The following is a 25735-nucleotide window of genomic DNA, read 5'->3' as shown; positions in this document are numbered from 1 at the left end:
TTGCCCTGGTTACTTACCTTCTTTTGATCTATTTTTCAAAAATCCTTAGGTAACTAAATATTGCTTCTTTGATAATTTAGCAGTATACATCACAAGGCACTGTAACTAATGTCTACCTCACCAGTTTTGAGAGCCAATGGGAATATGAGTAAAAGACCTAGGTAAGAGAAATCAGACGACTGTTAAAGACCAAGGCTGCAGGAAAATTGTCTTTAAACTGTTTTGTGGCTCTTTGACACATCATCAAAATAGAATCAATCTTTTAAATAAATTGCTCTAAACCCCCATGTCCTATAAAACGTAATGCTTATTTTAGATGCAATTCCAGACCTATTTTTGCTGTGTTTCCTCCTTATCCAGGATTTGAACCCAGAGCTAGGCCAAGTGAAAGAAATGTTTCATAGGTTCAAATGGAGGGGTGTTTGGACACAAAAAACCATGTAAATAGGAAATTCCCAGACATTCTGTAAATTAACTCATTCAGGCCAAGTGATTTAAATAAGGTCACCACATGACTTCATTTACCACAAAAATTTCATGTAGCCAAAGACCCATCTTTATTGATCAATAAGATCAATCAAGATCATCAATAAGGTCCACCAAAAAGTTTAAAGCTTCAAACTTAGTTACAAAAAATAACAAATTATTGAGTACCTAATAGATGCCAAACACTTATGCATGGATCTCGATCCTCGCCTGGAACCCTATATGAGGTCCCTGTGAGAGCGCCGCTAACCTGATGGCAGTGGGCTTGGTTTCCAGTACTCCACATTACATTAAAAAACAAAACACTGCCGGTGACTCAATTCTAATTCATAGCGACCCAATAGGTACAACTGCCTCAGTGTGCATGTGTGGTTCAGGGACGGAGGTGGGTTGAGAAAGAGAGAGAGGACACTGAGAAATAGAAAACTAGTGGGGTGGCAGCTAATGGCCCTCCAAGTGTCAGAAATTCAAATGCCTGTAGAGGGCAAGCAGAAAACATAAATATGTGAACAAGGCCAGGTTGTAAGACATTATGGAACTAGAGCCAGTGTATCTGATTAGAAAGAATTTAGGCTCACTGAAAACGAAATAAAGTAAATAAATTAATAAAACATGGTGCTAACCACATAAAACATCTTTAGCCCCTACCAGTTTGGGAATCTGGATCAGTGCAGAAAGGAAGAGGGATTAAGGGAGAAAGGGTACCCACTGGGACTAACTGGACATAAAATGGGTTACCTCTGACTGAACGGAGGTCTGTGAACTGGGTATTTGCTATAGGACAGGTACTGAAGCTCAGAAGAGCTTCATGAAAAAGAGAAAAGGGAATCGCCTGAAAGACTGTGGACAAGCCCACTGTATGTACAAAGGGTAAGCATTAAAAAACAAGCATTTACTTCATAAGGATTTTTTGAAAAACCCTGACACTGGAGCCAGAGACTAACAGAGATGTACCAGGCCTTATTACCACGCTTTCACCGAATACTGTTAAAATAACTTTTAGAGGAAGGATAAAGTAAGTAGTAAATTTCCTGGCAAGCTATTTATGATAGTACTTTGTTCAGAATAATAGTAGTCTAGCATAGAAACTTGCCCTTAATTCTGTTGAACAAAAAAAGGCCATTAATAATTGCACTATCCCAAAAATTCAAACACTACACAGGACAACACTGGAGACACCAAGCGGGCAGCGTGTCTGGTCTGACCCCCTCCTCACAGTGGGGTGAAAAGAAGAGAGCATAGAGAGACTCGTGACTCAGGGCGCAGCACTTGGTACGAGAAGGGGGGGGCTGATAGTAATGAAAGCTGCATAGCCCCCCTTGAGGGGGACGGATAACAGAACTGTAGGTAAAGGGGTACATCAGACAGTGTAAGATATCAAATAAAATAAATATATATTAAGGGTTCACAAGGATGGTAGGGTGGGGAGGGAGGAAATAAAAAGGATCTGATATCAAGGGACTCAAGGAGAAAGATGTTTGAAAATAATGGCAGCACCTATACAAGTTCACTTGATATAATTGATTACAAATTGTTAAAATATTTGTAAGAGCCCTCAATAAACTGATTACAAAATTTTAAAAAATTAATAAAAAGTTCATAATGAACTAGAAGTACTAAGTGGAAAAAAAAACTTTCAAAATTGGAGTAGTCTATTACTGTTAGCAATTGTCAAGGACCTACACACAGCAGAACAAAACTCTACCTTAGTCTATGTCAACTCCATGATCAGCTGGGGAGCTAACTGTCCTACCACTTAAAAATTACAACCATCAAACTCACAAGTAGAGACCATGACATCTGAGCAGAGACCTGCCAGGTGGGAGGCACCAGCCAAAGGAAAACCTGGAGGAAGATAGATCCAGGAGGGGCCAGCCAGTGCAAAGTATTGGGGTGGGAGATGTGATGTGTCCAACGAATAAAACCAAATCCAAACTCACTGCCATTAAGTCTGTTACGACTCATAGCAACCCGACAGGACAGAGTGGAGCTGCCCCTGTGGGTTTCTCAGACTGTAAATCTTTATGGGAATAGAAAGCCTCATCTTTCTCCCGTGGAATTACTATTGGTTTTGAACTGCTGGCCTTGTGGTTAGCAGCCCAATGTGTAACCCTTACACAACTGCTCCTACAAAATTTCTATTAGTAAATTGTTAACAGTGATGTCATAACAGTTTACTTCCCTCCCATCACACTATATTAAGAAACCAATGAGCTAAACCAAATCCCTTCTGTTAAATTGACCTTGAAGTTGTAGGCTGACACCTTCATTTCTTAACTCAATACCCATTTAACAGTATGCATTCAACTAGACCACATTCCCCCAATGGAAAGCTGAGTTTGCGCTGCCAAAAAAACAAAAAACAAAAGCCATGAACCAATAGTCATTTTCCTTATAAATGGCTTTCGAGTAGTTGAGATGTGATTATATAAATTGAACCATGAATAAGGAAGAATGCACAAGAATTGTGCATCTGAATTAGTTTGGCATTTCCCTCTAACCTAATGCTATGATTTCGGCTCACCAACTTTCTGAATATACTACTAGGTTTTGGCTCCTCTTTCTACCTCTACTTTCACATCACTATACTTATGCTGTGGATGAAGGAGCTGTCTCAGAAACCCTATCGAAGGTTCCTCCCTGTGAGTTGGAATCAACTCGATGGCAGTGGGTTTGCTTTTGCTTTTTTGGGCACTCAGTGCTACATTTAAAAACCAAATACTGCCTCTCTTAAGTCAGTTTTGATTCACAGCAAAGCTGCAAGACAGAGCAGAACTGCCCCAGAGCATTTCCAGGGCTGTCGACCCTTCCACAGACTGCCTATCTCCCTCTCTCCCCCATGGAGGGACTGGTGAGCTCCTTGCTTCCAGCAAAACTGTCATCCTCAAATGCAAATCTAACCAGCAACTGCTATCACTCACACGTTCAAAATGTTTAGAGTAAAAGACCTTTAATGATCCGGCTTTTCTCAACCCATTTGATCTCACTTTATTTTTTAGTTCATTTCTTTTAAACAAACATAACATGCAAACGTTACAATACACTGCATGTATTCCCTCACCTTTAAAAAAGGAAAAAAGTTCAAGCTCCTTTCTCTTTCTGAAACAGGTTTCCTCCCTATATGCCTCCATTCCTCCTCTTTCGACTCATCCACACATCTCACCTTAGGATTCTATCTTTGAGGCACCAAGATGCTGCGCTAACTTCTCAACACTTAACAATCCTCCCAAAGCTTTCTGGGCTTATCCTTACTCCAGCGACTATTATAAAGGTTGTTCCCACAACAGCACAGGGACTAGCTCTTTGTCACTACAGTGGCTTCCCAGCTAATGACCTCACATTGGACCTGCTCCTAAGGTTGGTGCTGGAGAGTACTAGCCTGAGGTCAGCACATGACATCCTTGAAGACACTACCTAGTCCATTTGGGTGATGGCAGAAGGAAAACTACTCCTTACACTGAACTGATCGGACTCAATGTGCCCATTAAAACGAAGTTGTCTTTTTTTACTTTCCAAAATAACAGCTATTAGAGCAGTTTTGTCATTAACACCCGTCTCAAAATCAAATTACATTTTTAAAAACTAGGAGAGTCATTTAAATACATACTTTGTTCATCTACTTACTCTATTAAGCGCTTTGGGGAGGAGCCACTTTGATGAAATTCATCAGCATCATAGAATTCATCCTCACTGCTAGAGTAAGAGAACTCTGGGACTGTGTTTGGAGACAAGTTGACATGACTGGGAGAGGTTAGACTGCTACTAGGTGGTGAGTGTCCGCTGCCTAGGAGTTAAAAGGGTCTTCATTAGGGGTAAATGACAGTGGTAGAGGGAAAGACATTTCATTAAGATGACAGAAGTTTCTTCTTTGTAAAGAAACCCAAACCTTTAGCAAAGGGCAAATATTATGCATGCATAGGGACAACACCTTCGAAATAAATGAAATAATCCTTTGTCCTTATTCCATAGCTAAAGATCAATTTATCCTACATGAAGAAGGAAGCGCTCAGTTATATGTAAATTATGTGGAAATCTAGTGTTGGGCAGTCAATTGTGGGTACTAAGCGCCAGATGACAAGCCTCTGGTTTTATACCGCACACAAGTTTTAAACTTCATTATTTAAATTGCTTTATCAACACTTTCCCAAGAACTTCAAACAAGACAGCAATTGATTTTTTTCCTTTCCAAATTAAGACAAACTGTTTACACTGTTAAGTATTAAAGACCAAAAATAAGACTATCTTTCTTAATTCAAATTTTACAATGGGCTATTAGCTGAAACCACATGGTGATTTTCCCTAACTCCACATAAGCTCTACTCAGGACAGACAGTGCTAAGGCTGCCCGATGTGTAGGTTGGGGTCAGGGTGTTAGGTGTTATCTATCCCTTACCTCCCTAAGAATAGTTCTGACTTTGGTCCCCAAAGATAGAGACAAAGATGCTCCCCCTGCTCCCTGGTTTTTCACTGTATAGGTAACTCAGTATCAATAAAATTAGTTTTAAAACAAGAAATAAATCTAATAGCTGACACTGATGGTGTATCCCTGTAAATTAGAAGAAAAATAAAGACCACAAGTCTAAGCCAGTTAGGGCCCTGGTGGCACACTGGTTCCATCACCTGACTGCTCCTTGAAAACTCCACGCTCACACCCACCAGCTGCTTTGCATGAGAAACCCATTGCAATGTGCCTCTATCAACATACAGCTTTGGGGTCCACTAGGGTAGTACAACCTCCCCTACGTAGCTAGCATGAGGAGTCAACAGCATCCGGTTTGCAGCTGTTTACACCAATTACAAATAAATTAAGATGCAGCATCTTGGTTTTTATAAAAATTGGCAAATCAGTAAAAGAGGCACACATCTAACCTAAAGAAATACAGTTGGTCTCCAGGTTACAAACGCCAATTTACTGACGAGGACTTACCTTTTAATGCGGGGTTTTAAACTGGAACTAGAACCTTTACAACCTGGGTGATTCCTTCAAGTCAGTAACCGAATTATGGATTAAATCACAGATAGGTGATCCGATTATTGGTAAGGCTGTGGAAAGCCACACACATTCAAAGCACTGTGGTTTCACTATGCTAGGGTGGGGGAGTAGCTATCTTTGAAGCTATTCTTAAGTGTTCTGTTAATTTGCCCTCTTTTGGAAAAGATTGAACCAATCCCTACAAGCAATAAATTCCTAGGCACAATCACATTGACTTGCTGCTTCAGGCTTCAGACCTTTTTATTCCAAAGAAGAAAGCAAACAGAACTCTAGGCATCTGGTTTGACCTACAAATTCTTAAAGATACAGCTAGGAACGGGTCTCAGGAGTGGTAACCCAGGGGCTTTCTGTACTCCTCTTTCAAAAGCATTGCTTATAATAGAAAAATATTCAAAACAGGCGTTGCCTCAAAACAAAAACTCACTGCCATGAATCAATGCCAACTCAGAGTGACCCAATAGGACAGGGTAGAACTGCCCCTGTGAGGTTCTGAGACTAACGTTTTACAGGAGTAGAAAGCTCCTTCTGCCTCCCATGAAGCAGCTGGTGACCCTGTGGTTAGCAGACCCAAGTGTAACCAGTACACCACCAGGGCTCCCAGTAACACCTAGTCAAAAGAATCCTGCAGCCAAGTGTATCAACATGGGAACTAAAGTAGCTCACTTACGTTAAAACAACAATAAAAACACACAGCACAGAGGTGTATGTGGACATCTGGGAATAGAAATGCAGGGGGGGGGGGGGTAAAGAGGACGTTCAGCGTTTATTTTGTGTGCTTCTCTATTGTCTTGCCTTTTCTACAAGACGTATACAAAGGGCTTCAAAAGGTTCATGGGAAAATGGAATTAAAAGTTAATAGAATTTTTCCATGAACTTTTTGAATCTCCAGATATAGACAAGTCTGACTTTTCAAAAAGTCAATATGGATTTCCAAAATAAATCTTACAGGTAAATAAAATCCTCAGACCTGCTGTGTTTTTATTTAAATTATAATTAATTACTAAAAGTTTCTGGTTTACAAAGTTAGTTTTCCTGTGTCAAAGTATAATGATAAAACTAAGATATTTCCAACAAATGTATACAACACACTTCCCCATCATAAATCTCAAATGCTAGTTAGGGATTAAGAGAAGTAAAAGAATCACACAAATCTGATACCTGTACTATTTGGCGTTGGAGTCTGATGACGTCCCAGAGTAGCCAATACAGGTCCAACTGGTAGGGAGGATGGACGCTGCTCTGACTTACACAACTGAGCAGGTTCTAGAAAATGTGGACAAGTGAAAAATGTTAAGAGAAACAGCAAAATACACACAGTACTGACTATGATTGGTTGGGATATAAAATCCTAGAGATCAGTAATTTCTGAAATTACATTCCATTCAGCCAAGTTCCATGTTACTCTTTACTCTGACCTCTCAGTGATGATGTGCTACAGATTACTGTGTAAAAATATAAGCAAGGCACCAAGCGACTAGCTAAGGTCAGCCAGCCTGGCAACAGCTCTACAAAACCAACAAATGCTCTGACAGCGTATTTCCGAATCTCAACCACGGAAAATGTGAGATGAGGCACATGCCCACTCTATGATCCCCTGTGAACGATTAAGTTCACTCTAAAGCCGTAAAAAAAATAAAACTTTTTTTTAAAAGACAAACTTTAACTATTCATTGAAAATATTTGCTCTTTTATGTTAACTACCTCATTGTTAAGAACACAGAAATGCAGGCTGAAATGAAATGATAAAAGGAGCCACCGTGTGGAGTGTTAGACCCTCTTTACCAATGCCGATAGAGTATGCATCCCTCTGTAAAGAGCCCTGCCCTGGTGGTGAGGCAGGTTAGAGGCAGGTTAGGGACTGGGCTGCTAAGCACACACTTAGCTGTTCCAAGGGAGAAAAAGATAAAGTGATCTGGTTCAGGGAAGACTTAAAATCTTAGAAAGCCCTGTCTGGGCTGCTACAAGCTGAACTGACTGAATGAACAACAGGGGGCCGGTGCCAGGGCGGCATCCTGGACTCAGGGCCCCCCTGCCCCTCAGATCAGCGTGGGACTACACTGGGTCTTTAGTAACGCCTTTTCAGAAGACTGCCAGCTCTTTCTTCTGAAAGGCCTCTGGCTGGGCTTGACTCTTCCTTGTGGTCAGCAACAGAGGCATTGTGCCATCCAGGGTCTCCACACTTGATCACTGAGCACGCACACATTTCATTCTGTCCTTTCTCTTAAATATACATAAACCATTTATATTATTTAGATATGTAAAGGGCATCTTAAATAATGAGTACCTTAATTACATTCAAGTAGACCAAGGTACATCAATTATTCCCCAATTTTGGCCCACAATGAATTCAAATCTCAGTAACCGTATTTCTCTTCTACCTCAGTTTGAAAATGCAAACTCCTTTGATAGTATTTCAAAAGTCAATGCCAAAAAAACACCTATTTTTTGGCCAGTTCATTTTTAACGACAGGAGGACAAGCAGTATTGCTACTAAGGAGTCCAGCTCATGCACTCATGGGTTGATTTATTTATTAAAGTGTTAGACATGTTGCTGGCTGTCAGCAAGTTCTCTCAGTAACAAACTTGTGGGAAGTTTGGCTAAAGTGCCATTAAAAAAAAGGGCGGGGTGGGGGCGGATCTAATCAAAACAGCAATTTGGAGGGGATCTTCTAGGCCCATTAAATTCACGGTGGAGAGGTCGTTCATGTGATGGCAAATGCTTTTCTTGACAGATTTTCTCCAAGGACACAGGATGAACAAAGGAGCTTGTTATGAATTTTCACAGAAACTGGAAAGTTGAATTAATGAGAAAATGGCCAAGAGAGCTGGGCTGAGGAAGTGCTCCATCGTGACAACGTGCCTGTTCATTCTTTGATGGTGGCCAGGGATCTGTCCTCGGAGAATCTCACTGGGAAACTTTACCCCATCCACCCTGAGCGGTCCCGTCTGGCTTCTTGCCCTCCACCTGGAAAACTCAAAGCACCTTAAAAGGAAGACAATTTGAGTCTCTCCTCAAGGATGCTAAAACTGATATTTGGACAGGGTGTAATTTCAAAAGTGCAGAATTCACTGGGAGGGAAAGGTTGGACAGATGGGAACTATTCGTAGCAATACTCTTTGATCGCCCTCAAACACATTTTATGATTCCTGTTTAAAAAAGATTAAAAGATCTCTTAAAGATAGCCACACACATTAATTTTTCTCATCAATGGATCTTATGAAATATTTTTTACAAATACTACACCTGAAGGTAAGACCGTCTGGGAAGGCATTGTGCTTATCACAGGTTCCAAGGGACTAGGTTGATAGATTGCATCTACAGGATTGATAGTGCTCTGAGATAAAGAAACACAGAATGGTTACTTTTAATTAAGTGTCTGTTTTAAGCTGACCCTCCCAAACCTATGAAAAGCTCACATTTGTCAGCAAAATCCTGAGAGTAGCGATCGAGGTATGTCGGTCAAGATGCAAGAGAGACATAAAACATCCTTTCGAACACAAGTCTAAGAATTTCTTTCAACTCCATCACATAGCATGAAGAAGGGTAAGCTGAGTGGGAATCCTGTAAGGAAGCTTTAGAAGGTGTGGGGAGTCTTTAGGAAGCCCAATCAAATCATTTCTTGCTTCAATGCAATGCTTCTCAAAATGTTTAATTCACCACACACGTGGTTTGTCTATTAAACATGGAGAAGTTTTCTCTTGATTTGGTGTTAATGAACATTAGCCTAGTACTAGCTAATGTACTTGCATAATAGGATCTTAACTTTCCTTATCTATTTCAGCACTGTGCTATGCCCAGAGCCCAGTTTTAAGGTCACTAGAGGTAAAAGATGTACTTCCTAATTAAGAGTGGGAGACCTTCTGTCGGAAGATTTAGAACATGAAAAATATACATCCTAAACAACGTGTATGTACAATTTTGGGGAGAGGGGTGCATACATTTCTTTAATTACAAGGCAAAATTTTTTCTGATGGATGACAACATTTTAAAAACAAGAGTTCAAAAATGATTATGCTTTTTTTAATCAGGGGTGCATGGAGTGGGGATGGGGAGGAAACAGCAGAATTTCAAACTATGGGTTTTACCACTTTCAAACTAAACAGGACATAAACCATGAAATAAATATAGGGGGAAAAGTAAAAAAAGAGTTCTTCAATTATTCATGGATCTGGGCCACTGAGCTTCAGATAAATATGTGGTAGAGTTTAATGGCAGAAAACAACACATTATCTTGGCTTCAAAGGAAATACTTGATGAAGAAGGACAAAATGTATATGTATAATCCTGGAAGTGCCTACAATGAAAACTGAGAGAAAGTTGGTCTTGTAACAGCCTCATTGAACGTGTACGTTAGACAATGAACCTGAAGCGCAGGTGTCCTCAAACTGTGTCCGCCACGGACACTGATCCGGCCCGCCGGGGGTTTCTGCCCCGTTTGTTTTTTTTACTTCAAAATAAGGTATGTGCAGTGTGCACAGGTATTTGTTCATAGTTTTTTTTAAAAAACTATAGTCTGGCCCTCCAACGGTCTGAGGGACAGTGAACTGAACCCTGTTTAAACAGTTTGAGGAGCCCTGCTGTAGAGACTGGCACAAAGCCACTTCCGGAGATCTGTCAGCCAAATAGTAGATTGGTTTATAAAAGAAACAATGCCTGTGAACAAGGTCTTCCTTAAAATAATCATCTCTGAGACCAAGTGGTCCACATTTACCCACAACAAAGGTGGAAGGGAGCAGAAGGGAGATGAATGGAAACACAGACTGGAGATGATGGGAAGACAACCCGTGAAAACAGTTAACTATGTCACAGAACCGTCTGCAGAAACCTGATCAACTGGAACCTAATTTGCTATACAATCTTTCACCTAAAACACAGTAAGTAACCATCTACACATATTATGTTGAAATCATTAAATTACATCTTTTAGACTAAGCTATTCCAACACAAGAATTCTGATTCATGTCACCATAATATGCCTGGCCTAAATATTGACACTAGAAAATAAACTAAAAATACTAGTAATCAAAAAGTTAGTAATGTGAAGTAAGGCAGGCTTTGAAGCATAACGAAGAGCACAGAAACTGGAACCCACCACATTCCCAGTTTCTTTGACTGCTCTATCCAGACCTTGATATGTCCTTGTTATAGACGGCCCTCAGTTTCTCTCTTGTGGCTTTCCAATTCTTAAATAAGATCATTCAAAAACTAGACCTCCAGATGCCAGAGCAGCTGTAATAAGGGAACCAGTGACTCTGCAAGCCCCCGAGCTATTCTTAAAGCTAATCCTGTGTTGTACAAATGCTTGAAAAACACCAAAGCCCACCACAAACACTTTGATCCAAAGGAATGAAAACTTATATAAGGAAAATCACTGAAGAGACTAAGAAATAAAGTAACTGTTACCAGAATTCTATTTTGGACAAAATCTTTTGTTTTGCAGATAAGATATAAGCATTTAATTTTTTAAAAAATGGAAGAAAGAAAACATGCCCTTATTCTGTATTCAGTCTACAATCCATGGCCATACAACTTCAGGATAATATGTCAAATTACATTAATTTTGCTTATAAAATGAGTATACAGAGCCTAAAAAATACAAGCAAATAATAACCCTTGATGCTAATCTGCTGGGATAACATTAATAAATAAAATTTACAAGTATACAACATTGCCATGTATAACATGTAATAATTATAAATATCTATGTGTACGCAAACCTAGCATTTATTTTCTGACTACTAGATGCTCTATTCTTTACAAGCAACCTCTGAGGTAAACGAGTCACTTTTCCAGATGAGGAGATCATGCTCAGTAATTTGTCCAAGGGCCCACAGCTACTGAGCAGCGCAGTTATACCCAGGCAGGCTGGTCCAGGGCTTTTATCAGGAACAATTCCTTTAAAATAAAGGGTTTCAACCAAGAAAACCCTATAGTTTCTGATCAAATAATCCAAGGATTTTGTTTACTACAAGTTTAGATTTTCCAATTGTAACGTTTTCAAATATTTTTATGATTTATAAAATATTACCCATTTTTAAACATAATGTAATGAACTTTGCACTAAAGGATAAAAAAATCTTTCAATTTTCCTTAAGAGACTGTAGGAACTAGACAAACCATATACAATCCTTTCCCTGTGAGGCTTACATAAAATCCAATGCTGCCTGGGAAGAGAGGTTATATCTATATTATATATTTGTATTATACTGTATGTTGAACTCTCTTTGAACAGAAAAATGAAAATTCCAATGCTCTTAATTCAAATGTTAAAATGCGTTTAATAGTAATGCAAACCAGAAAGATTTGTTTTTCATTTCAACATGCTCATTCTTTGAAGCCTAATCACGAGCTGGCTCTGAAGATTTTTTTCCACATGTACAGAAGTCAGTGCTACTTCTTACCCATCCCGGCTTTAGAGGTAGGCCAGTTTAACCCCTCAGGGATTGGTACATCTCAGGGAAAATAGGCCACTTCCGTCTAAGCATCAATCATTCGGTTCCTATAAAACTAAAGCACTCACATTCCAAACCTTCAGAGTCTAACTTTCCAGCTGGAAGATTATAAGGTCAATAAAGTAATAAAGGAAGAAAGAGTAAATAAGCAAATGGCCATAAAAGTGAGAGAATTCACACTGTAAGTAATTCCAAGAAAAATGGAGTTACACCACACAAATGAGTGCTGATAATACACAAAATCAAGAAATAAGAGAAAAATAAGTACACAGATTTAGATATAATGCATTACAATACTATGCCCTTGCCCCTTTGCTTGCATCTGAGAAAAAGGCTTGCCAAGAAACGTAGCATTGTGAATTATGCCTGATTTAGTCACAAAAGCTGAGGTTATTATACCATGATTAACTTTTCGAGTTAACACATGCAAAGTGATTTAAATGGGACAAATGCTCAGAAAACAAATTTAAGACTGTCATTTCCCTCCAAGTGATTGCTGAAAGATGGTCACTTGAGCAAAAAGAAGATTGCAACAGTCGATAACAAAAAGCAGTGATTAAGTGGAAAGAGGAATTTGCGTTGAAAATGAGGAGAAACTCAGGCCTCTGCTGACATGACTGGTTAAATGTGCTGCAGAAGTCAAGGGAAACAAAGAGATTAGATTAAACTTACTATAATTCCATCTGCGTGCTGTTCCGCATTACACTGGTCCTTAAGGAAAAATGTTAGAAATATTAACTTCATTCTTTCATTTAAGGAACGCCTAGTGTACTTTCTTTCCTCTAAAGAAAGCGTATTGTACTCATTATACTAGTGAATAATGATTTTGGAACACTATTTTTCCACTTCCACTAAGCTGTTAATTCTACTGAACATTCCTAATCAATTATTATTAGATAGGTATGCAACAATGAACACCAAAAATTATCTCATTTCTAGATAGGCATATAAATTATGTTCACTTGAAAATATTGAATTGCCTGGTGCTGCCAGTTATTAAACTGGAAAGAGACAAGGAGCCCTGATGGCTGAGCTTGGGCTGCTAAGCACAAAGTCAGCAGTTTGAAACCACCAGTCTCTGTGAGGAAGAAAAACAGGGTTTTCTATTCCATAAAGAGTTTACAGTATTGATTTATATTAATTTAGGATTATGCACCGCCTAACAGACTGTCATGGAGTAAATTCTGGCAAACTGACCCTACAAACCCAAACCCAAATCCCTGCCTCCCTCCGGGTCAACAGCGGATTCTGAGGAGGGCTGGTCCTAGAGAGCAGGGAAGAACAGAGGAGCATGTGTTTCCCACACTGTAACTCTTTACAGTTTGGTCTTGCTCCCACAGAGCGGCTGATGCAGTTTCAAACTGCCGACCTTGCAAGATAGCAGCCCAAGGTGTAACCACTATGCCACCAGGGCTCTTTAAAGGATAGAACAGAATGGCTCCTTAGGGTTTCCGAGACTCTGAACTTGACAGGAACTGGAAGCCTCACCTTTTCCCCAAGGAGCAGCTGGTGGGTTTGAACCACTGGGCAACCTTGGGGTGAGCAGTTCGAATGATTAAACTGCTATGCCAACATGACTCCTTCATTTAGTACTAAAGGCCCAAGACTTCTGCATCTGACCTTTACAGTAAGCTATGCCAACTCGCACTGGACTCTAACGGGATTACAACCGAATAGCTACTGGGCACAGAATTTTATCAATGTTTTCCTAAGCATGTGCTCATTCCAGTAAACACAACCGCTATCTAGATGGAATGATGATACAGTAGCTAACAAGGCTCGGCAGACATTTCAGATATTAATTCATTTGCACAATGTGGGTACATTGCCATTATCCCCATTACCAGTTGATTCTGACTCATAACAGCCTCTCTGGGTTTCTGCAAGTTTATCCTCAGAGGGGACACACACATACACACACACACACACACACACACACACACACACACACAGAGACGCTTTACTTCCTCAACTCCCCACTTGCTCTGTGTACAGTGAGGATTCTCTGTAAGCCAGGAAGAGCCAGTATAAATTGGGTATTAGCTAGAAGCATGATATAGCAAATAGCTACATCCAGTCCTTTCCCAATATGAATGACAGAAAAATTAAACAAGCACTCCAAAGCAAAAGAAAGATCATGTGGACAGTTACTATTAATCTATGTCACGGATTCCTTAAGGGAAATCCTACAGAGAGGAAAACAACTACTACTGGTGGGTGGAAGGGATCTTTCCTTTAGCATTATACGGAAACACTATTGGGAAGTTATTGCCTTTGGGTGGAAATCAACCTTTGGTTTGGGTTTTAAACATAATACCAAAGTTATAGGTATTGTATCTTTAACTGCCAACATTAATCAAAAATGTACAATTTGAAGGGGCTAATTAAAACAATTTAGAGACCATTTTCTTAGAATTAACATAGGCTGAAAACTCCTGTCCTTAAATAGACCTGTTTATAAGGCTGGCCCTTGCCTGGCACCTGGGAACTTGGATTTCTGAAATGAAAGAGAGTAGCTCATTGTGCCTAACCTGTGCAAACACTGCAGCCTGTCCTGCCGACCTGTTTCCTTCGGGAAGCCTGCACTCGTGGTAAGTGCTAGGCAGAGTGCCTATGGAACAAGCTCCAATTAAGAGCGTGCCTCTGAGTTTCTAAGCAGCTTCTTTCTCGGCACACTCCAGTGTACTTCTGCCACTGTCTTAGGGTACTTCCTCTTGAGACCCAGCTACCAGGCTGTGTGAAAACAAACAGGTTGGAGGAAGGCCTTAGGGAGAAGCAGCTCGGAGTCCCAGCCCAACAAATAGTCATCATTACACAAAAGAGCCCTGCTCAATAAAGGGAAACATGCAGAGCAGGTTTCTCATACACTGCACTTTCTGGAGGAGCCGTGGAGGCAGGGCGGATGGATAGTTGCCCCCTGCAACTACTACTCTGAGAAAATCTTGACACTGTAAGCCAAAGTGTCCCTTGAAGTCACCGTAAAACCAGTCACTAGTTAAGCTCGCCCAGTAGACAAGGCCTGCTGCTCTTTGAGATGGGTATGGGGTCACAGGGACCACAGCGTTCATGAGGTAGGAGCAACTCAGAAACGGAGCAGGACCCGCAGAATGGAATCACACGCAGTGAAGGCCACCAACAGAAACAAAGCGGGAGTGTACACAGTACTAGCAGACTACACGGGACTCTTTTTGAGTTTGGATCACTGAGGAAGGACAACTGAGACAAAAACGGAGAGAGGGGTTGCACACACACTGGAAGAATGGAATCCACATCACTGAATTGTACAAGGAGAAACTTAAATCAGTGTACAAATATTCTCAACAACAAAATAAAACTTAGATTAACAGTGGCTAGCCTCAACAAGCCGCCACAATCAATAGAATACACAAAATGGATCCTCATGTTTTTAACGAGGCAGAATATTGTTGTTAGGTGCCCTCGAGCTGGTTCCAATGCACAGCACCTCTACAGACAGCAGAAGGCAACGTGCCTGCCCGGCACCACTCTCAGTCTGCTGAGCCCACTGCTGCAGCTTCAGACGCTGTCGTGCAATGAGCTTTCTGCTATATACCCAGCCACTTTCAAATCATATGAACCAAAAATAAATACATGCAGTGAGGAAGGAAAATTTCTAATTCAAGCCTGGTGTGACAATAAATAAGTCTGGGATAATGTCGAGGTTGAGAAAGAAATTGGATGCTTCCCTCATAAAACACTAAAAAAAGTGAATTTATCCCATACCATGATCTTTCAACCCACAACCGTGAAAGAATTTACAAATTCTGTATCAGATTTGTGGCTTGTATCCAGAATACAAGGGGCTTCATCAGAAAGTTTGTGGAAAACATCTAATATCTTTGATTCTATTTTTCCATGAACTCTTTTGAAGCTTATTATATAAACAACTCTCATAACCCAACAATAAAAAGCTTAATTCAAATAAAATAAGGGCAAAGGAGGTGCATACACATTTCTCTGAAGAAGGTCTCTGTCTCTGGCCAGAGAACTCACAGTTCTGGAAGGGTACTGCCGACCTGTGTGAGTGCAGCACCCACTAATCATGTGGACGCAGTTACATCCCAAGCTTATAGGCAACTAACTCCTACTGGCCCTGTAAGGTGATGCAAACTTGCCCTCACTCTGAAATGATTGAACTAACCCTCCTTCCCCACCTCCCAAATAACCAAAATCGCTGTCATCCAGTAGATTCAGACTCATAGTGGCCTGCATGAAATGGAATTTCTCTAATATCAACATGTGAAGTTGTTGCTTTAAACTTTAGATCCTCCCCAGTTATTTTCAATGCAACAAATATGTACTTAGGTTTTATTACACACATAGTACTAAGCGCATTATAAATAATACTTGCTGTAAGCCTAACAAAATCAGTACAAAGCAAGTACTACTATTTTCCCCATTGTGTGTAGGAGGAAATCAAGGATCAGGCAGGACACAGACACCTGCTCAAGTGGTAGCGCATGGATTCAAACCGAGGCAACCTGGTTCTGAGCCCCTGCTCTTCAAACATTATGCTGTCCTCTCCTCTCTTCATTATCTTAATCACAGATTAACTGTGATTTCTGAAAGATTCATTTATTGGGATGTTCATTACATCACACTCCAAGTTATTATGGAGATGGCAGAATTTTAAAAAGCATACATATAAATGTTAAACCACGAAACCATTAAAACGTATACAGCAAAAATGCACTCAAAATTCACTATTTATCTAATAGGCGATTATAATAGGCACTGAAGATACAATGGTAAATAAGATGAAGTTTCAAGGAGAGTACATCTAAAGAGTACACAGGTAATAAACAAATATATACATTAGGCTAGTAATATAAAGCCATAGGAGAAAGGGAGACAGGGGTGGGGTGGTGGTAGCGAAAAAGTCTCTTCAAAGAGATGGTCTGTGGGCAGAAATTTAAGTCTAATGAGAGTGGGAAATACACCAGGTGCAAATCCTAAAGCAGAAAAAGACAGGGCCTACTTGAGAATAACTAGATTAGGCAAGAGCAGAGATTCTCAATTGATGTAAATCTTTATATTTCATACCAAGTACAGTGACAGGACCTTTACAAGAATCGGTTCCCCAAAAAATCTGACCTACGGCCTCCTTTTCAGAAACAAACAAGTTAACAAACTCAACATCCCCGACCCCTGTCAATTAAAATCTTTGGTACCATAAGCCCATATCCCGGATAAAATAAAGGTACCTGCTTTCCCAGCACCCCATCTGGTTAGGAGTATTGCCCACCTTGGGAAACACTGATGAAGAGGAAGTGAACAGGCAAGTGACATGGTAAGATTTACGCTTAAATTAAGTTCATAGAAATACTCATGTGGGAGAGGGGGAATAAAAAAAAAGAAATACTCGTGTTTGACCTTGAAGTTAGCAGCTACATGCTTTAATCATGGTGACAACAGACTCTAGTTCAGGGTACATACATAGTTTGAGGGTTTCGTTCACACATAAATAAAATTTCCCCTGGAAAAACATAAAAAGCCAAACTCCATTTACCTCGCCCTAGGAGTTACCTAGGAGTGATGACGGCACGGTGGTTGCTGATAGCAAACGTCAGCAATTCAAAACCACCAGCTACCCAGAGGGAGAGAGATGAGGCTTTCTATGTCCTAAGTGTTAGTCTGGGAAACCCACAGGAAAGTTCTTCCCTGTCCTCAACGGTCCCTCTAAATAAGAATCAACTCGATGGCAATGAGAAAGTAGTTACCTATTCTGAAGAATGTTGAAATGTACATTAAACGAGACTAAAATAAAGAGGTTAAACTATAGAAAGTTCTAAAGATGAGCATCAGTTAGTTTGAATCAAAAGTCATTCCAATGACAAGATGAGCATGATCTACCTTATGACTTTATATTCAAGGAGCCCTGGTGGCATGGTAGGCTAAGTGAGCTGCGAATAGCAAAGACAGCAGTTGACATTCACCAGCCATTGTTCAAGCAAAGGGAGACATGCTATCTCCATAAAGATCTGTTGTAGCCTTGAAACCTTACGCTACCATCCTATAACGTTACCATGACAGCTGTAGGTTTGGCTAATATCCCAATATATCAGTTATATTCTTTTATATTCAAAGATCTTTAGATATTTCTAATTTAAAATATTTAGATTGTATTCAAAATATTTAGAATTTGAGGGTCAAGATGCACCTGGACCCAAACTATGATGTCTAATGTGAAAGCTGAACAATAAATAAGGAAGACCAGAGAAGAACCCATGGTTCGGGTTACAGTATCAGTGAAGAACACTGAATACCCCATGAACTTCCGATCAACAAATCTGTCTTGGAGGAAGTACAGCCAGAAAGCTCCTTAGAAGCAAGGTTGTTACCTTGATGACTAAAGCGTGACTGACCTAAGCCATGGTATTTCTAAGAGTTTCATATACATGTGAAAGTTGGACACTGAATATGAAAGACCTAAGAATCGATGTATTTGAATTATGGTGCTAGTGGAGAATACCGAAGGTAGCATGGACTTGCAAAATAAAAATAAACAGTCTTGGAAGAAGTACAACTAGAAAGCTCCTGAGGAGAGAGGATGGCAACACTTTGTCTCGAGTACTGTGAACATGTTATCCGAGGCCGTCCCAGGAAAAGGGACTCCTGCTTGCTAAGGTAGAAGGGTGACAGTAAAAGGAAGACCTCCGATGATAAGGATCCACAGTGACTGCACGATCAGCTCCTTCGGTTTACAAGCTGCTTGTGCATTTGGACTAAATCAAATGCATTACCCTGTCCTATTACATCCTTAATAATGCTAAGTAAAACACTTACATGCAACTGATTACGTAAAATGGGGTGGTAATTAAAAGTCCAAGCAAGCAGTTTTCTATCTTGGATGCTCAACTGCTCACCCACAGCCATCTAGTGACTAGCTACAAACACTGATGTACAGTCAAGACAGAAATAATGAAAAATAATTTTAACTCTTAAAGTCTGTCGAAAAAATTCAGGCAGCAAATTGTGCAATTAAGTTAATTAAAACAAAATTTCTCAGAAAGCTAATAATACCCAAACATTTTTAAAACTCAAAATTAAAAATATTTTATTTAAAAAATAAGAACAGATATTTAAGTACTTCATTAAAGTATACAGCACCAGAAAAAACTCCATCAAAGAAAACATTTCAAAGCATCTCCATTGTGTACTTAGAGATAAATAAAAGAATGCCACCAAAACACAGTCTTTAGATTTGAGATAATTTTTCAGTATGAGTTTTATAAAATGTCTGTTTGAAGCAGTACTAAAAATTCATAAAACAGAAGGAAAGGACAAGCCACTCAAACACCTATGCACATTTCTTTCCCAGCTTGAAATTCTCTTGTCGAAGCCGACACACGCAGGGAAGAGACCAGCTAAATCTCATACTTGTTCTCTTGTACAAGAAACCTCACAATACAGATCAGTAGGGAAACAGACACTTCAGAACTGAAGTTTTTAAATGTTCAAATCCACTAAGTGAAATCAAAAGAAAAATTTACTTACTTTAGCAATCTGCAGCAACACAATGCAGTGTTTGATTGATTCTACCATGCTCTACAAAACCAAAACACTCATTAGAATCTTTGCACATAGGATATGTTGTTAAAGCTTAAAATATAAAAGTTACACAGTACAAGGTTTAAATTTATATTAGGTGAGAAGCGTTCAATGGCCAATGTTATTCATTAGTAATTCTATGAAATGTTAAAGAATGACAAAACAGTACTTATTTTACACAGAGTAACATCAAAATTGTTTTTCAACACCTTTAAACAGAATGGCTTGGGAGTCTGGCTTCCAAATTCTTGTATCAATGGCAGCAACCAAAGTATAAATTTATAATAAAATTACTCCAAACACGTAAGTATGAAGAATGGAAATGATCCTGGCAAATTATGTGGAGGCCTGAAAATGTTTTGCCTGTTTTCAAATATTTTCACCAAAATACAAAACTCATTAGCAGCCCAAAACATAAATTCAGAAGGGCAGTACAGTAGAAAACCTGAATCACTGTCTAATGATAAGAGAGAGAATATACTTTGGGCAGGGATGCTGTCTTTTATCCAAAGACCTCAGACAAGAGCACAAAAAGGTAAAATGATACGTACATAAAGTCAATGTCTGCCAATTAAAGGGATTATATTGTTTAAATTTCTTTGGAAAATAACACAGTTCTTAAAACACTCTAGATAAAAAATTGCAAGATAATTAAAATTTTAATAGCTCATGGTAATAGCAGCAGCTTCCCAAAATCAGTTGGGAACTTACATTTGTTGTCTCTTTGAGAGTTTCAATTTTCTGTAAGAAATAAGTTTAAGCAAAAATAATTAGAAGCACAAAAGGCTATCTTTGTTTCTAACTGGTAATTCATCTAAAGAATTTTGCCAAAATACACTCACTACTATATGTAAGCGTATGCAAGCTCGAATGGGAGGTGATTTTAGTTAATTTCAGTATCTATTAAATTAAAAAATTATATATCCAGACATTTTATAGATTAACCGTTCTTTGGAAAATTCATGTGAGTCAATTCAAGATTTGTAAGAATTAAAACCTCTTATTTTTTACTTGAGGAAAAAGTACCTCTCTCTATAAACATCACTATATGATTTTTAAAATGCTCACATTTTCGCAAAGGAGCCCCCAGTAGCACGGCCACATAAGTGCTGAATCGCTAACTGCGATGCTACTCCCCAGTCACTCGAAGAGAGCGGAGGCGGTCTGCTCGTGTAAAGAATTAGAAAGCCTTGGACATTGTGGGTAGCATGGTCACTAGAGTTCGAATAGGCCTGAGAATGGTGAATTTTATATTTTAGTATCTTCTTAAGGAGGAAAACAATGCGCTGACTAAAAAATTTTTTTTTAATTTAAAGGCAGTGCTTAAACTGTGTAATAGGTAGCTGAGGAGGACTATTTAAAAGCAATATTTATTTTTGATTCTTTATCGGTGGCTACTTACTATGTTTATTCTGAATATTCTTAACAATGGGTTTATTAGTATCTGAAAAGGTTATCAATAAAATTTAATAAAATTGGTAGTTTAAATTACAAAGGGCAGTGAGTGAAAACTTTGTACATTACCCTTTGAAGCAGAAATCTACCAGAAAACTCTCATTAAGGTCCCGAGAGCAGTAGGATTATAATAGATCAAACAGTCAAACACTCAACTCTTTGTTATTTCTGCAAAGGACTCTTGATTTAAAAAAACTAAACAAAAACAAACCCAAAGTCATGATTACATAAGTTACCTTTCTCTGTTCATCATCTTTGCAGTTTTGAAGTTTGTCATCAAAAAGCTACAGAATAAAAAAAGTTAGCAGTGAGATACATGACTACAGATATGCATTAACAATGAAAAAAAAACTTTAGTTCTTAAATTCATGTATTCCAGAGATGCTTTATATGTATTTTCACATTAATTATCAAGCAACTATTTTTGCGCAAAATCAAGCTTAGGTAACAGTATTTATTATTCTTTATAGCAATCCAATATATAAACTAATCTGCCATACCTTTAATTGTTCTATCAAAATTTGTAGGTAAGCATCCGCCTCTGTAAGTTTCTTATCAAAGTCTTGGACACTAGGAACAAATCCCGAATCTAAACCCTAGGAAAAAAGAAAAAAATGTAATTAATCTCGCAGTGTACAGAAAACATTTAAGGATACACAAAATCCCTTTATAGATAGATATTTCAAGCTGTAAAGGGAAAACAACATTTGCATACCAGAAAAAAAACAACAACCCCAAAAAGGTCTATTTTAGGCTATCTAAATTCACCACAAATTTCCTGGCCCAACTTCTAGCACTACTTCCCCTTTTCATCAATCGGAGGCTGCCAAGCACCTCCACAACAACAGGGATAATTTAACTAAAAGGATATATACAAAACAATCAGGATTCCTTCCTGTTTTATCTTTACATTTTATTAACTCATTCTTCCAGGCCCTTTAAATACTAATTTTAGAGTCTCAGTATGTTGGCCTGTTCTCTTAGCACGCTAACCTGTTAAAGTTTTTCTCCCTCCGGCCCTATAGGCAAAGAAAAATGGAGGGTGGGGATGATGAAAAATCAAGTCGATTCTGACTCAAATCAAACCCTATCAGGATTTGCTCTGCCCCTGTGGGTTTGTGACTGTGAACTCTCTGCAAAGTAAAAAAGCTTCATCTTTCTCCTGAGGAACAGCTGGTGGTTTCAAACTACTGTCCTTGTGGTTAACAAGCCAACATGTAACCCACTACCCCATCGGGGACCTTGAACTTCCTACTTCTTCTCTGATGAAGCCAGCACTTCTCCTTCAATTTCTCCAACTGCTTGGCTTGAACATTACACTCGGGACACAGTGTGAATGTTCATGTATTGATCTAAAGGATCCCCTAGTTCTCGTTCAGCAGTCCAGTGTTTACATATACCACTCTTTTGGTAACTTACAATTTTTAGCTTCAAGAACACAAAATTCCTGTTTTAATTTTGTTCAAAATTAAATGAAATGATTTCGTTTTCAATTTTCTCTGACTCAAAAGCAAATATCCTAGATGTCAACAGCAAAGTAGCTTAAGAACGGATGATTTTTATTTATTTTTTAGTTATGCAATTGAGCAGGAAAAAAGTCAGGACCCAAAACATCACAGTCTGAACCCAGCGTGGTTCAGCATACTCCCTTCAAATGTGACCCTCACTAACCTTATCTCAATGGCCAGAGTATACCCATCAATTTCACACTCTCCATTTAAGTCAGCTAAAGTCAAGTATTTTACATTGTATCTACACTTCAGATCTGCAACACTTTTTAATCACTGTGAAAAAACACTTTCACTTCCAATTATCTCCAAACACCAAATGGAGACTGCATGATATTACGAAAACAACAAAGGTTAGCTGGCACACACACCGAGTTACAGACTGCAGCTCAACCACTAACAAGCTGTCTGACCAGGAGCAAGATAAGCAATAGGTCTCTAAGATTCTTGTCTCTCTTACCTGCCATTATTAGTACTACAGTTACTATACTTCTATTAGAGACCTATTCCTGATACTATCAATCACTATTGCTATTTCTCCTAAAATAAAACTCAAATTCTGAATCCAAATCTTAAAAACCCAAGTTCTATGATGATCAAGTGAGAATTCAACTTATATCTTGCAATTTCTCTTCACCCCCATCAAAAATTCAAAGGTGATAACGCCATAGCATCTTAGGATTTGCTTGTTATAATTTTACACTCATGTAAAGAGAATTCATGAAGTGAGTACTGAAAGTCATTCCAAGTAAGAGATATTATGTATAAAAACAATGCTTGAAAGAAAAAAACACAATAATGTAAGCAAAATTCAGACATTTTTCTAAGAGGTAAAGAATCTGAATGGGGCAAAATTATCTTTTAGTATCTTCCCTCTTTTGAATAGAATTAATTAATCTAATTAATATCTCTTTTACTAAGTTGCTATCCAATTTAAAAGCTTCTAGGAATAATGGTAATCAAATTTAAATTACTGGGATATGATACCCACCAAAATTAACACTTCCATGTTGCTGCATCATATGAATTGACTGTGGTTTTTTTTCTTGATCTGTATCTAAATAGTCTTCTATGACCCCCTTCACATCACCTACGTCCGAGATCTACTCACCAATCTACCTTTCGTTAGCTGAAGTATATGAGGAACATTATGATAACTTATAATAGTCCACAGTAGTCCACAAATCTTTAGTGTACTTAGAAAATTTATCATTGTTCAGGTTAGACAGTTTTTCACCTGAGACCAAATCAATAACCACACTCACTATCATCAAGTAGATTATGATTCATGGCTACCCTATTGTAATATCCCTTCTTTCATCCCTCGTTCTTGCTACTGAAATTTGTTCCTTCCTTTCTTTGGTTAGGTTTGCCAGTGGTCTGTAGATTCGGTTTATCCTTTCAAAGAACCACTTTTAGCAACATTTTTCCCATAGTTTTCTGATTTTCCCTCTCCTGAATCTCAGCTCTGATTTTTATTATTTCTTTTCTTTTGCTATTAGTAGGATTGTCCTGTTAACTCTGCTCTAGTTGTTGTAAATTTTAAGCCAGCATATCAACCATGAGTCTCCCTTCTTTTTTCAGGTGTGCATGTATTGCTATGAAACTGCCTCTGAAAACTGCCTTTGCTGTGCCCATTACACCGTGTTCGCATTCTCGTTTATAGAAATTTCCTAATTTCATCTCTGATCTGGGCCAGTATGCACTCCTTTTGCAGTAGAGAGTTATTCATCCTCCAATTGTTTGCTCTTGTTTTCTTCATCTTCCTTTTGTTGATTCCCAGCCTTATGGCACAGTGGTCAGAGAGAGATCTGTATATCAATGTGCTTAAATTCGTGTAGATTTGCCTTATGCCCCAGCATGTGGTCTATCTTCGAATATGTGCCAGGTGGGCTTAAGAAGAATGTGAGGGTTTGTTTTATCTGGATGAAAAGCTCTGTAAATATCTATCAGGTCAAATTGTCTAATTGTAGTGTTTAGATCTCTTCTTGGCTTCCCCATAGGACAGAGTACAACTGCCCCTGTGGGTTTCCACGGCTGTTAATTGTGTATGGGTATAGAAAGCCTCATATGGAGGAGCAAGCTGGTGGTTTTGATATACTGATCTTTCAGTTTGCAGCCCAATAAGCACCCACTACACCACCAGGGCTTCTGCACTAGGATACAGGTTCCCAAATTTATTTGACCTACTGCTCCCTTTCATTAAAACAAAAGAAAAAATTGCCCAGCATACCCCTAACAATAAAACCCTTTTTGTATTGCAGCCTATAATCCAGAATAAAGAATAAAGGTATTTATTTCTGTAGTCGAGTCCCCTGCCCTAGGTACTGCCCACTTCTGTAAACACTGTAGCAGGAGAAAATACCATAAAGTTTAGCTTTCAGGTAAGTTTCGCTATACTCATCTTCTGTGACTGACAAGGAAACAAAGTCACCTAGGCCAATGTAGCAAACTCACAAAAGGAGCTACTACTAATCTTTAACGTCATTTCATCATTCCCTGAATATCTCCAGAGATGAGGCACTTATTCCTTTCAAATATACTATTTTAAAGAAATTTCCATAAAGCCATACTGATTCCTCTTTCTGTTTTACCAGTCAGAATATAAAGGCACTACATAGTCATATGAACGTGTTTAAAAGTTTTATTTTAAAACATCATAAAAGTAGGCTTGTCTTCCTTTGAAAGGACCTGAGAGGGAAAAGCAGATCCTTTAGGATGCTTGACTTCATACTCTTACAGTGACACCTTACTCCAGCTCTTAAGAACAAGTAGGCTAAGAGGCCAGCAGCTCTGCATGTGCCCTATCTGACACTGACAGCACTTGATCTTAATTCTTGAACTGGCTGACTTCTCCAAAGTACTAAAAACTCCAGGGAGGCAGGAACTGCATCAGCGCGGCTAGCTCGGTGTGGAATGAATACAGCAGGCACTGCTCAAAGGGCATTTGTATCATGGCAATTGTTGGTGCAGTTAATCAGTCTTTCCCAAGACCTCTCCCTGTGTCCTGTCTTTCTGTTTTGCTTTCTATCCCTTTCCAACTATTCCCTCACTCTCTTTTTCCTCTTCTTTTTGCCCATGTCCTTCAATAGCAACCAAAGTGATTACCACAAAAACTGCACTTTTCACTTGGAGGCAAAGAGGCTGCGACCCTAATTTACTATGTTCACTGATGAGTCATAACACTAATAATATTGGATGATTTCTGTAGGAATTCATTTAAAGCATAAGCACAACTGTTGTAGAGAAATAATAGGATGTTATCAGAATA

At 38.9% G+C, this 25735-nt stretch overlaps 1 protein-coding gene across 3 annotated transcripts in view; it reads right to left on the bottom strand.

Moving 5' to 3' along the window:
• OSBPL9 (oxysterol binding protein like 9) overlaps positions 1-25735 on the bottom strand; it is a 146897-nt gene that overhangs the window by 14562 nt on the left and 106600 nt on the right. For 2 of the 3 annotated variants that reach the window (XM_075555882.1, XM_075555877.1), the window contains 8 exons: positions 21457-21552; positions 21193-21240; positions 20213-20242; positions 19448-19498; positions 12605-12643; positions 8724-8814; positions 6638-6742; positions 4111-4270 (listed from right to left, as the gene is read on the bottom strand). In XM_075555882.1, the coding sequence (XP_075411997.1) occupies positions 4111-4270; positions 6638-6742; positions 8724-8814; positions 12605-12643; positions 19448-19498; positions 20213-20242; positions 21193-21240; positions 21457-21552 (620 nt within the window). The remainder of the gene's footprint in view (positions 1-4110; positions 4271-6637; positions 6743-8723; positions 8815-12604; positions 12644-19447; positions 19499-20212; positions 20243-21192; positions 21241-21456; positions 21553-25735) is intronic. The other variant, XM_075555885.1, reaches the window with a different exon arrangement.

The sequence above is a fragment of the Tenrec ecaudatus genome, chromosome 1 (genome assembly GCF_050624435.1).
Source record: "Tenrec ecaudatus isolate mTenEca1 chromosome 1, mTenEca1.hap1, whole genome shotgun sequence".
NCBI lineage: Eukaryota > Metazoa > Chordata > Mammalia > Afrosoricida > Tenrecidae > Tenrec > Tenrec ecaudatus.
Note: the sequence above shows the minus strand (reverse complement) of the source record. Positions and strands in the feature narration are given on the sequence as shown.